The sequence below is a fragment of the Chiloscyllium plagiosum genome, unplaced genomic scaffold, assembly GCF_037043375.1.
Source record: "Chiloscyllium plagiosum isolate Xiang-an unplaced genomic scaffold, Cpla_swu_hap1 HiC_scaffold_5, whole genome shotgun sequence".
Lineage (NCBI taxonomy): Eukaryota > Metazoa > Chordata > Chondrichthyes > Orectolobiformes > Hemiscylliidae > Chiloscyllium > Chiloscyllium plagiosum.
Genome location: NW_028270143.1, coordinates 41228876 through 41241920, shown reverse-complemented (window position 1 = coordinate 41241920; position 13045 = coordinate 41228876). Strand labels below are relative to the sequence as shown.

Genomic DNA, 13045 nt, shown 5'->3' with positions numbered 1-13045 from the left:
AATTTGATATACTGTGTCAGTATCTAATAAGGAGGAAATCACAAAGTGGAAATGTTATAGCTGTGCAAAGCTGCACAAAACTCTGGTGCAGCTGCATTTGGTGTATTGCATTATAGGAAGGATGTGGAAGCTTTGGAAAGGGTTCAGAGGTGATTTACTGGGATGTTGCCTGGTATGGAGGCAATGTCTTACGAGGAAAGACTGAGGGATTTGAAGCTGTTTTCATTAGAGAAAAGAAGGTTAAGAGGTGACTTAATAGAGGCATACAAAATAATCAGAGGGTTAGATAGGGTGGACAGTGACAGCTTTTTTCCTCGGATGGTGATGGCTAGCACGAGGGGACATAGCTTTAAATTGAGGGGTGATAGATATAGGACAGATGTGAGAAGTGGTTTCTTTACTAAGAAAATAGTAGGGTCGTGGAATTCCCTCCCTGCAACTGTAGTGGATTCGCCAATTTAAGGGCATTTAAATGGTTATTGGATTAGATTACTTACAGTGTGGAAACAGGCCCTTCGGCCCAACAAGTCCACACCGACCCGCCGAAGCGTACCCACCCAGACCCATTCCCCTACATTTATCCCTTCACCTAACACTACGGGCAATTTAGCATGGCCAATTCACCTAACCTGCACATTTTTGGATTGTGGGAGGAAACCGGAGCACCCGGAGGAAACCCACGCAGACACGGGGAGAATGTGCAAACTCCACACAGAGAATCGCCTGAGGTGAGAATTGAACCCGGGTCTCTGGTGCTGTGAGGCAGCAGTGCTAACCACTGTGCCACCGTGCCGCCCATAAACATATGGATGAAAATGGAATAGACAGGCTTCAGATTGGTTCCACAGGTCGGCGCAACATCGAGGGGCAAAAGACCTGTACTGTACTGTAATGTTCTATACTCTAACTGCCATTTCCACGTCCTGTCACAGAATTCACTGACCAGGCACTGGGGGAGGTAATTATCCTTCAAAGGAGAATGAGGAAGAGGTAAGACCCCCAACGTGCACTGGCCACGAACTGGCGTATGTGAGATTGATGAATTTACCCTTAGGGTGTCATTGCATGACAGTACTGGTCTTGGTGTCTCTCTGTGAAGTTGACAGACCTCTGCTGTGTTGCCGGATAGGTTGACCACTGAGAAGCGGTCTTTCAATGTTAAATGAACTGAACAGCATGTTCGCCCCAGCGCCCAGAGAGAGCACTGTTAGGCTATCGACTAAGCACTGTTCCATGTGAGGTAACATTTCCCTGTGAGCTCTGCCTGTGTTTACGCCATTTTGCCAGAATTTCCGCCAAAGTTACAGCGTGAAGAGGTTGGGGGAAATCTCTGCAAATGTTATTCCTTTGTCTTCAGTGCGTCCGGATTTGATTAGAGATTGAGCTCCTCGATACATTATCTAAAGACTATCCCATTCATACTCTCCTGAACTCACACTGGAGCAAGGTGAGAGATGTTTAATGCCACTGTTATAAATCTAAACTACCAGATTATTATTTGCCTGATGTAACGATCCCCCAACTCGGGCTCGTTAACTCAACACATCCTCTTGTGCAAATGTTCAAATAATTCAATCTCGAGCTGGCTTACAAGAGAGACTTTCACTGATCGAGTGGATTCTCCTAACACTGTGGGGCTCCGATAATAAATCCCATTAATGATCACCGCCGCTTCTATTCCGTGTCTGAGTGATTTTCTCTCTCTCTCGCACTCCGTTGAGCTGCTGGTTGGAGCATTCACTTGCTCCACAGTCACAGAATGGGGGGTGTTCCCTCGCTCTGGGGATGATGCCGAAGCATCCCGCCCTCCCGCTCTGACTGTCAGCTCGGTGATAGTCTTGGAAATGAGTATCCGACAGGACAGAAACAAACTTATCTAGAAACAATCCTACTCCACATACATAATCTCATCCCATAATAAAAGACTGAAGTACTTTGGGGCGGGGGGGGGGGGGGGTACAATTCCAGTGTAGGGGGGTGGACAGCACACTACTGAGCCCCCAACATTTAACACATTATCTGGTTGAAAATAATTGAGAGCCTTAATTATTTTGGCCCTACCTGGTTTCCACACATACACAGATTGAAACTCCTCGTCAGCTTCTGCCTTCACATTCCGGATCCCAAACACCAGGGTTAACACCACACCAATCCACTGTGCTGAAACAGCACAGCTCCTTGAACATCTGAGTGAAGCGGTGATTTTCCTCCTCAGTCTCATTGCTCCAGAATCACCAGGCTGTTTCAGCGTGACTCCAGCTCGGAAGACAAAGGATATTAAAAACCCTTGCCTTGTTATGAGAGATTTCTTTTTGTTTTCTCTTTAAATATTATTGCCGAGAATCCGTCTCATGTACGATGCAGGAAGTCCTTCTCCAGATATCTTGATTGGACGAACGTGGAGAAGATGCCAGGCATCAGAGAGAAAAGAAATGTGTGTGCGTGTGTGTAAAATATATATATGTAATACAATAACGAGTCGTGCTGCAACCGTTTCCTCACTTCCCGAGTCGGTGACAAGCGACAGGATTCACTCAGTTGAGGAGAGCAGCTGTCCACTAGGAGCTCCGGCTGATACAGCGGGTCATGCAGGGTCTTGGAGGCGGCAGCAAGTCATTCACACCAGCTGCACAGAGAGAAAGAAACAAATGCTGTAATGCCACTGCCTAGATATGCTGCATAACACTGCTGTCTGCACCCAGAACCATGTGGAAAAAGCACACCAGCATATGCGTGTCTGCACCTGCATCTTACAGCAACCAGAAAGTCAAGTGATGAAACCACTCAGAGCTGGGTAGGTGCGAGGGAGTGGGCGGGAGGGGAGGATCTCAGTCACCAGTCCCCTGGAGGTTTGCATTTTGTATTTTTTTTAATAAAATACTCCCTGGATTCGTCCTTTTCAAATACATTAGATTAAAAGGCGTCTATCAAATAATTCCCGCCCACCATCTATTTAAATATTCTAGCGCCACAGCAAATTAGCAATGAGTGCTTACGAATTCCCTTTTGTTTATCTACCACTTTTCACCTCGAAGAGGGAATTAAGAGGCTCAGAAAGCTTGCCACCCTGTCCCTTGTTATCACCCCTGATAAACAAGTGTGAATGACTTTTTCTCGACTGTCAGAAAACAAGCATCGAAAGATTATCACTCGATAAAGGAGATTCGATATTGCTGTTGATTTTATGAACCCCCAGATAGAGAAAGTGAAAACAAAGCGAAAGCCCTGGGAGCTTTGCAGCTTTTGAAAAGCTCAACCCCGGCTGTGCACTACAACAAAAATGTGTATCAGAAACGGCTGCAGCATTATATTACCGCTTTATGTGTTGCAACGTTGTAGATTAAAACACTTTCAAGATAAAGTGAATTGGATTTAGTGATGTGCTTGATACATGACTGTAACCATTTTTGATCAGGGAGACTCGCTTAAATTAAAAAGCTCTGTGTCAGCCAGTTTATGGATGTATATAATTGGAGTTCTGCAACTGCTATAAGGCTTTGTGTGAACTGAACTTCTGCCATAAAATAAATGAAGTGAATGGACTTGTGTTACACAATGAAGTCCATTTGTTCACCTTACACAGTCAGTTTAATGCAGTTATACAAAACCGTTATGGTAAAAATAGGTGGAAACAACGTCAGACAAGAAGTATTTTGAAGAACAGGAATTAATTTGTCAGCATTTTTCAGAAAAAAACAATTGAAAATAATTCACACAATTCACAAACCTATTGGTTAGCAAGGTACGTTGGCAGACATTTGTTGTTTAACCGATGACTTAGAAAGAATATTGCAGTGATGTCAGTAATGGGAATGATATCAAAACAACAAAAAAGGAATAAAGTTGACGGAATCGAAGTAGGGAGGGTTTAGGACTGAAGAGCGGAGGTTGGATGAGAAGACTAATACAAGCTCCAATGTATAGGTGATTGCTATCAATATTGTCACAATTTCAGCGTGGTTATCTCTCTGATACAGGATTTTGTCAGTTATGTACTGACAAGATGTCAATGTTCAAACGTCAAACTGTGCGAAGGCGAAATCTGTACCAGCACTGAACTCAACTATCAGGTGATTGTGTTTTTGAAAAAAAACTGATTGGTCCTAAGCATGTGTTTTTCAACAGTACTGTGCCCTGAAACATAATCAAATAATAAATCACACTTTATTGTTTAATTTGGAAGAGCTGGTATGGAATGGTTAACCTCGGAGCTTTTGAAGAGGTAACAGAGAGGGTTGATTTTGCAAGGCTATTGTGTAGTTTACATGAACTTCTGAATGGTGTTTCATACGATGCCATACAACAGAGGAAAGTTATAGCTATGGAGTGAAAACAGCAGTAACAATATGGATACAAAATTAGCTGAGGGATAGGTTCCAGAAAATAATAGTTAATGAATATTTTTCAGATTGGTGGAACATGTGTAGTCTAGGCCCCCCTCAGTTCATACTGAGACCTTTGCTTTTCCTGATATAAATTATCTGAATCTTGACATGCAAGGAGCAATTTCAAAATCACCTGAATTTGGGAGCATTGTAAATTGTGAGCAGAGCAGTCCAGAATTTCAAAAAGATACGGACAATTTGTTCGATTGGGAGTGTAAATGGGGGAGGCAATGGCCTAGTGGTATTATTACTAACCTATTAATCCACAGACCCAGGTAAAGTTCTGGGAACCCAGGTTCCTAATCCCACCATGGCAGATAATGGAAATTAAATTCAATTTTTTTAAAAACTGGAATTAAAAGTCTAATGATGTCCATGAAACCATTGCTGGTTTTCAGAAAAAAACCATCTGATTCACTAATGTCCTTTAAGGAAGGAAATCTGTTGTCTTTACCTGGTCTGGTCTACTGGTGACTCCAGACCCACTACAATGTGGTTGACTCCAGACTACCTCTGGGCAATGAGGATGAGCAGTAAATACTGGCCCAACCAGCAATGCCCACATCCTCTGAATTAATTTTTTAAAAAAAGATGAAGTCCATTGCAGAGAAATGTGAGGTAATATATTTTATACAGAGAACATAGGCAGTAAAAAATAATGGATAATATTCTAAAAGGTGTGTAGGACAAGAGAAGACCTGGGTGTATTCATGCACAAGTCACTAAAGTTGACCACAGAGATAGAGGGGTCAGTTAATAAAGCATACAGCATTCTACAATTCATTAATAGGGGCATAGAATCAAAAACCAGGAAGTTGGTGCTGAGCTTGTATAAGACACTTGTTAGAGTACAGCTAGAGTACTGATTACAGCCTTGGGTGCCACATTATAGTAAGGATGTGAATGTATTAGAGAGAGTGGACAAGAAGTTTACTAGAATGGTTCCAGGAATGAGAAACATCAGGATAAATTGGAGAAGTTGAGGTTATTTTCCTTGGAGAGTAGTAGGCTAAGATGAGATCTGATAGATAATACTTTGTCTCAATGACACCGACATAGATTAATGAGAAAGCAAAGTCATAGCGTTGATATTATGGCACATAAACTGTATGATATTTTTTCTTTAGCCACATTTAACAGCAATGATTATCACATTCATAAGTGTCCTGTGGAGAATTGTTACCTTCTTAACTTTTTTTCGGTCTGCAAATCATGAGGAAATGTTTCCTCTGAAGAACAAATCAAGTTTTGCTGTTACCATGTTGTTAAAGGATAAAATCTCCCAAGATGCATTACAGAGCAGTGCAAGGTGCATGGAAACATCGAAATAGTATTAATGTAATCCTGAGATATATCCTGAGATATTACTAGTATATTTTTAAGGTATAACATCTGAGGCAATTATATTTGCATACATACAGAAAATAGTAGAATTGCACAATAGATCCCTTGATATCAAAGAAAAAAAGTGATTGGATGACCAGTCACTTGACTATTGGGCTATAAACAAGTTCTTGAATAAAATAAATAGAGAAGAAACAAACAGCAGATAAAAATCAAGTACAAGCTATATTGGCACATAGATACAGAAAGAAAAAAATGTCATTGCAGGAAGTACTATAATATTTTATGATTTTCTCAGTCATTAATAGAATTTGTCAGCCCAGCAATGACACTGAGTGGACAAATTCACCAAGTAGTGCAGTTCTAACCTATCATGACTAGGAAAACTCCTACTTGTACTTACACACAGAATCTCAGTCAGAATGGTGGTACAAGTAGATCTTCCTTAAAGTGTGTTTCAGCAGCACGAGTTGCCTATAATGTTGCTAGGAAATTAGGGAATGCTATTTTAGAGAATGCTTACCTCTGCTTGCAATATTGCGAATCCAGAGGTGATTGTTTTGCATGCTTTGTTCTGTGCACACAATGATGTCAGCTGCCGTCACAGCATGTGAGAGGTGCAGTACTATACCTTGAACAGCTTCATCTCAAAAATTAAACTAATGACCATTCATTGCTGTCTCTCTGAGACAAGAATATTCTTGTATATCTCCTGTATAAGCCCTGTACAATTCCTGCAGTACTGCACTACTCTTATAGATATCATTTGCCTTTCTAATATGTTCTAGTACCTGCATATCACGCAATCTAAACCAACCCCCAAGAAACAGTCAGAAGATAATAAACCACAGCCATGTACTTCCGCAATCACAGCTGCACCTGAAGATGGTGATGATAATGACCCTCTGTCCCTACATTAACAATATGTTTTCAATGTAATGTATTCAATTTACTTTTGTTTTGTTAATAAATATGATTTAAAGGTTCATCCAGGCTGCATTATACTTTGTGTTAGGCTTTTGGGTGATTTTTGAGTGATCGTGAGTATTTTTTGTTTGCTGATCTGCCCCAACCCCACTTTTCCCATAGGCTCCATTATTTCTATTAAGTGATTTTCTATTAAGCAAAGTTTCACTGGAACACAACTATGGTGTTACAGGAGAACTACCTATATCACAATAAAGTTCCAATCAATGACCTATGGCTGGGAAAGTGTATGTCTATGAAAGTCAGATGAGGACAGCATTGAGTTTAATCATAATGGATCCAATGTTGAACAGTGAACACCTGCATGCTTGCTTGATTCATGAACAATGGTTGTTTGAGCAGATGAAGCATGTGATGCTGAAGACGTCATATGAGTAGATAATTATGGAAATGACTCGAGAAAAAGGGAGAACAAATTAGTGTTCTTGTCTTCTTCCTAACTTGCAGCTTGGGAGGATATTGATCTTTGTGATACAGCAATATTACTATCTCACTTTTGAATAGCACCTCTAAATTATTGAGTGACCAAAGGCACTTTACTGAATAGTAACAATGGGAATGAAAATATTGAGCCAACGTGCAAAAGAAGAAGTGACTGAATATGTGTGGAGAAAGGATGAATTTTCAGCGGATGTTAAAGGACAAAAGGGAAGGACAGAGATTGAGTACCTCTGAAAAAGGATTTCACAAAACAGATCGCCGAAGCTTGAAAGTCTTGTCATTAATATTTAGAGGGAGGTCAGGATGCATTGAAGGCTAAAGTCAAATGATCAAATGATAAACACAAACGTATTGGTCTAAAGGAGGTTCCAGAGGTTGAGTGGAGTAAAGTTGTGATTGGGTTCGGAGATGCGGGCAAAAGATTCATGCATTGTGCAAAAGGCTATGGATGTCTATCAGCCAAGCCAGAAGTGATGGATCATTGGGGAAAGAATATCAGGCTTGGTGCTCAGCTCAGGCTAGAAAGGACACTAATGTTATGTGTGAATTTGTTAAATAAAAAGAGAAGCAAAGAGTGGCTGGAGGCATCATGAAGGGAATGGAGTTTGCAGCTCGTATCACCAGAAACAGCAGCTTTCAATTTCCCAAAGTCCTGCTGAAGAAGATGTAACACATCCAAGAGTTTAATGTTAAGTAGTGTAACAGGATGCAAGAGGTTGTAGGATTAAAATAAGGTGTGTAGAAATAAAGGTGGGTTTTGTCAGCTGGATACCGAAATGATCCATGTTTGCAGCTGATATCATCAATCTATTATGTGAAATCAACTTCCACAAATTTAAAAATAGTGAAAAGTTGTTGGAAGACAATTCATATAATCAAACATGCAAGCTACAGTGAAGGGATTGAATTGAATAATGATACATAACATGGCCAAAGCCATGGATTCTATTAATACAAAAGGCAAAGTATTATGAGTACTGGAAATCTGAAATGAGTTCTAAGAAGTTATCAAGCTGACATATTATCTTCCTCTCCACATACTTTACCTGATGTATTGAGTACTTTCAGGACTTTTGTTATTACAGATAACACTTACATCTTTGCCCAAGATGGTGTCTGGGCTATGATATGTGCTGAAGCTGAACTAGAGGAATTTGAACAGAGGATTTCTGGTGATGTTGACACAGAACTGCGATGTGATGACATACTGTCATGTTTCATGGAACAAAGCAAGTTTAAAGATGTGTTGAAAACTAGAAAAACTGAAGGTTGAGTGTGGACTTTTTGAATAATAGCAAGTCAGACTTAACTTGAAGGTTGAGTCTCCTAATATTCTGCACAATGTATTGTGATTCGAAAAAGCATATGAATTTGATGTATATTCAGCATAGATTAGTTGATGGAGAGCACAAATCTCATTTTTTAGAGATTGACATTCTGAAGAAAAATTTGTAGCACAGTGGGATTGGAAGGGGAAGGTGAGAAAGGTCAGATGAAAGAGTTAGAAGAAACCTGGGAGCATGAAGGTAAGATGTACATTGGAAACCAAGGGTAAATCAGTTGTAATTGTTGTTCAGGATGAGCCAATGCTGACTGCTCCAAAAGACATGTTGGAGGATAACAACAAAAACTTACAGGCTCTCATTACAGGTTCAAGTACAGTGTTAATTATGCAGAATAATTCAGAATATAATTGATTGGCTGTTGATAAAGGCTGTTGTCTAATCAGATCTCAGGTTTCTACTGGGGATCTTCATGTGACATTTTTACTCAGAGTTTGAATCTTTGCAGTTATCTTCCCCAGAGAGCTATGGAAACTCAGTCTTTGAATATATTTAAAGTAGAGTTGACATATTTCTGATTATAAATGGCATTCAGAGTTTGTGGATAGTATGGATAAAGGAATTGAATCATTCATTCAGCCATGATTGTTACAAAGCTAAGAGCAGCCTCGAGGGACTGAATGGTTATTCCTGTCTGGTCTTTTCCCAAGGTGGGGGAGGTCAAAACTACGGGACATATTTTTAAGGTGAGAGGAGAAAGATTTAAAAGGGGCCTGAGGGGCAAGTCTTTCACGCAGAGGTTGGTTCGTTTGTAGAATGAACTGCTGAGGAAGTGGTAGATGCTGGTAAAAGATGTTTGAATAGGTACATGAATAGGAAAGATTTAGAGGGATATGGGCCAAATGCAGGCGAGTGGAACTACTTAGTTTGGGAAACTTGGCATGGACGAGTTGGAGCGAAGGGCCTGTTACCATGCTGTATGACTCAATTTCTGAATAGACCAAATTACTTGGCCCATTAATCTTTAAGAAAATGGGGCAGGATGTTCCATGAGATAGTGTGGTCTGAAATGCAGGGTTCACTTCCTTTCTTAGTTACTCTGCTACCGGTATGTCTCATCATGTCACTGTATGTCAAGGCAGCTTGATGGACAAATTGTCGCCATTTCGAACAATTTGTAACAATCTCCTCTCAGTCATTCATGTAAATCGTTCAGTGCTTCAAGAATGTCTGAAATGTTTCCTTTATCCCCCTCTGGCAATGAAGGCTGTTCATTTTTGTTCTAGGATACAAAGCAAAGAAGAAATCTCAGAGTGGCTGGACAAATATTAATGTGGAGTAAAAAAGACTTCAGATCTGCATTGGCTGCCAAGATCCCCATGTGTGAGGCCATAAAAGAAAAAGACATTACAAGGACTAACATGAGAGCTTTAGGTATGGTGATGAAGTGTAGTAGAGTGAATGACAAGAAGGGAGATAACCAATTCAAAACAAGTTCAAAATTCAAGGATCAAAACAGATGGAAGAAAGTGACAGTACTTGCAGGGCAATGAAGGAACAGTCAATAAATCTCCTACAGTACATGGAATTGCTTTATACACAACTCTGAACCATTGATATGATTAATAATGAGATGGGGTACTGCAGCTAGAGACATCAAATACAATTTAAGAAGAAATGTAACATACTCCATCAATTGCAGTTTACATATGGAGTGAGAGTGAGACGAATTTCATAAGTAAAATGGATCTCAAATTTACTGTAAGTTATTAAAGCACATTACTCTTAAGAGAATTGTTTTATAGGGGTGAATGTAGTAAACAACAATAACACAAAAGAAGAGATACTAATTTTCTCCTGAGCATATGTTTGAAAAAAAAAGAGCTCAATAGAATTGTTAAAAAAAAGGAATCCTGACAGAACATCTCAGGTTCATTGAGTTAGGTCTTCTTTCACATGCATGAAAAGTCTACATCACTCACTGCCACCTGCACCATGCATGAGTTATGAGGCTGTCACACTTATGAGAGAACCACCATATTCAACAATCTGGGGTGAGTTACCTTCTGTTTATTTAGAAAACGACATCAGTACATTTATATCATAGGGCAACTGAAGGAGCTGAAGTGCAACATTTTCACTGTCAAGACTCCAGTCATTCTAATAAATAATGATATATTAATGCCAACGTTTTAGGTGAACAGTTAAAAGATTAGTATTTGTAAGGGTGAAAGCCAGAATGTGAATCTGATGTTTAAATGTTCCATACATCTTAGAGATTTCAAAATCATACAAGTGACAGTAAATTACTTTTCGTTTTATTTTCATGGAAATATAAGAGACATTTGTACTCCTTCAGAAATGATAGCATCAAATGGGATATTCACTGTAAAAGGGCAACTCATCTTTTTTGCTACACTGAAGGATCAGGCTGCACGGATCTAACAAGGCATATTTCTGATTTCTAATCTGAGCTACAATAGATGATTTCAGGTGGGTTAAATAGGGGTGCCACAGTTGGGCATGTGATCCTGTACCACAGAAGGAAACATTACGTAACCTATCTCTTCTGAATGCTGTTTGAAGTTTGGCAGAGGGCAGACAGTGGAAGACTTGGTGGTATCCATCTCAAAATTGAATAGTCCACCATTAAATAAATCAATAATGGGAACCTGCTTGACATACCAGGGTATGACTTCATTCTCACAACGATACTTTAACAAATTGTGACCGTACTTTCAGCTCAATGCTAGTCTGATATCAAGCCTTTTCACGACATCAGTGACCCAAAATTGGCATTAAGGACACAAGCAATTGTTAATAATCATATAATGTCATCCAATGTTACATCCATCCTATATCTCTATGAAATGTATTTCTCTTAACCACAGGCCCCTTGCTTTGAAAATGTAGCATACCTTCCAGAAAAGTATGAGAGAATACCATGCAATATAAAAATAAATTAAATGTCGGTTATATGTTAGGAGAAATGTTCTTTATCATTAACATAAAGTTGTACACTTCAGACATATTTCCATCTAGCTTTAAACTAACTTCCCAACAGGAGTAAAAGTTGGTCACTTTGTTATTTGCAGCAATGTTTGTAATACATAATAAGCAGAACATTATTTCTCCTTTATGTTAGATCCAAATTTATCAAACAGAACAGATGATCATCTGTTTTATTTCCAAATGTGTTGCATAAATTCTGAAAAGAGAGACTTGTCTGATCAAATATTTTCTTTCTTCCATTGGGAAGATTAAATTGTCAGTAAATGTATTGCAATGGCACGTTTAAATATTTAGCACATATTTATATTCATACTTTCTGTTAGAGATTGCACCAGATGCTAATACTTTCATTGGCATGAAATAGGTTTTCATCGACTGTCTCCTAATGAAAAGTGGAAAGATGATGTCATTGTGGTACCCATATCACATAGCTTATCTACGTAAGTAGGTGTCTAAAGGTTAAATAATAAGTACAAACAGAGCTGACAATCAAAATTATATATATATCTCTAGTGAATACATATTTAAGGAGGTTCCAGTTACTTTCTTCATATTTTAAACACAGTTTCGTACAAAAAATTTAGTTTTATAAGTTACAAAACAAGCTATCTAAATATTGCTGGATAAAAGCTGTTGTGATTGTTGTTGTGTCCAACAACATGTTATATAATGTGTCTCACTTAGCTATAGAGAACAAAAAGAGTACATTTCTTGTCTTGAATAAATTTGTTTATGTAAGGCTGAGTGGTAGAAGTGGTGCTACAATTAGCTTCCTCTTGCCCAGTTCAACGAGGAGAAAAAGAAACAACAAAGGTTCCTGTTTCTAATTGTTGTTCAGTGAACTAGAAAGTCTGCCTGTGTAGAGAGGAATTCCTGAGCATACTTGTGTTATCCCAATAGTTATTTAGTCTGTAAGACTGAATGCATTTAGCCAAAGACCAAAGTATCTCTGGGAGGGATGGCATTTAAAGCAGGAGTCAAGGTGCCTCAGCCCATAGCCTATAGGTCACCTTTACCCATCAGGCTTCAGCTTAATTGGGGCTGGTCCACCATCAGGATGATTCCAGTGGTTCCATAGACATATCCCAAGTTGGTACCTAATGGGCCTAATTAGCTACACACCAGACAGTTCAGGTTCCTCCCTGTCAGTCTCTTGATTCAAGTGAGTTTAAATTTTTATTTTGGCAACTGCTACAGGGACTACTTAAAATTGTGATATTGTTTCAAATGATTATATCAGACTCAGAGATAATCAAAGTGATTATCTCAGTATGACCGAGGTTCAAGTCCCACCTGCTCGAGGGCTTTGTAATAACAATTCTGAACAGGTTGATTATAGAATATCTAGCCTGTGGGTCCTTTTAAAAAAACCCTTGCCATATGGTAACAATGTACAAATATACATTTACAATTTAGTCTTCTGCATTTTACCTTCATAAATGGCAACAAAACTATTTTCACAGAACTGTAAAAGGGTCACCATCCACAATCAAATTAATTTCAATTTATTAGCGAATTAAGATTCTACATGAAAGGATTACAACGTAATTACAATAAAGGATAACTGTTAATTATTCCCTGAAGGGCTCCCTC

General features: G+C 39.1%; 1 protein-coding gene across 1 annotated transcript in view; it reads right to left on the bottom strand.

Moving 5' to 3' along the window:
• The window catches only part of LOC122549803 (thrombospondin type-1 domain-containing protein 7A-like), a 403547-nt gene extending 400834 nt beyond the window's left edge, over window positions 1-2713 (bottom strand). Inside the window, exon 1 of the mRNA XM_043689852.2 lies at window positions 2062-2713. Coding sequence (XP_043545787.2) covers window positions 2062-2221 — 160 coding nt within the window. The 5' untranslated portion in view covers window positions 2222-2713. The remainder of the gene's footprint in view (window positions 1-2061) is intronic.
• Window positions 2714-13045: the final 10332 nt, after the last annotated feature.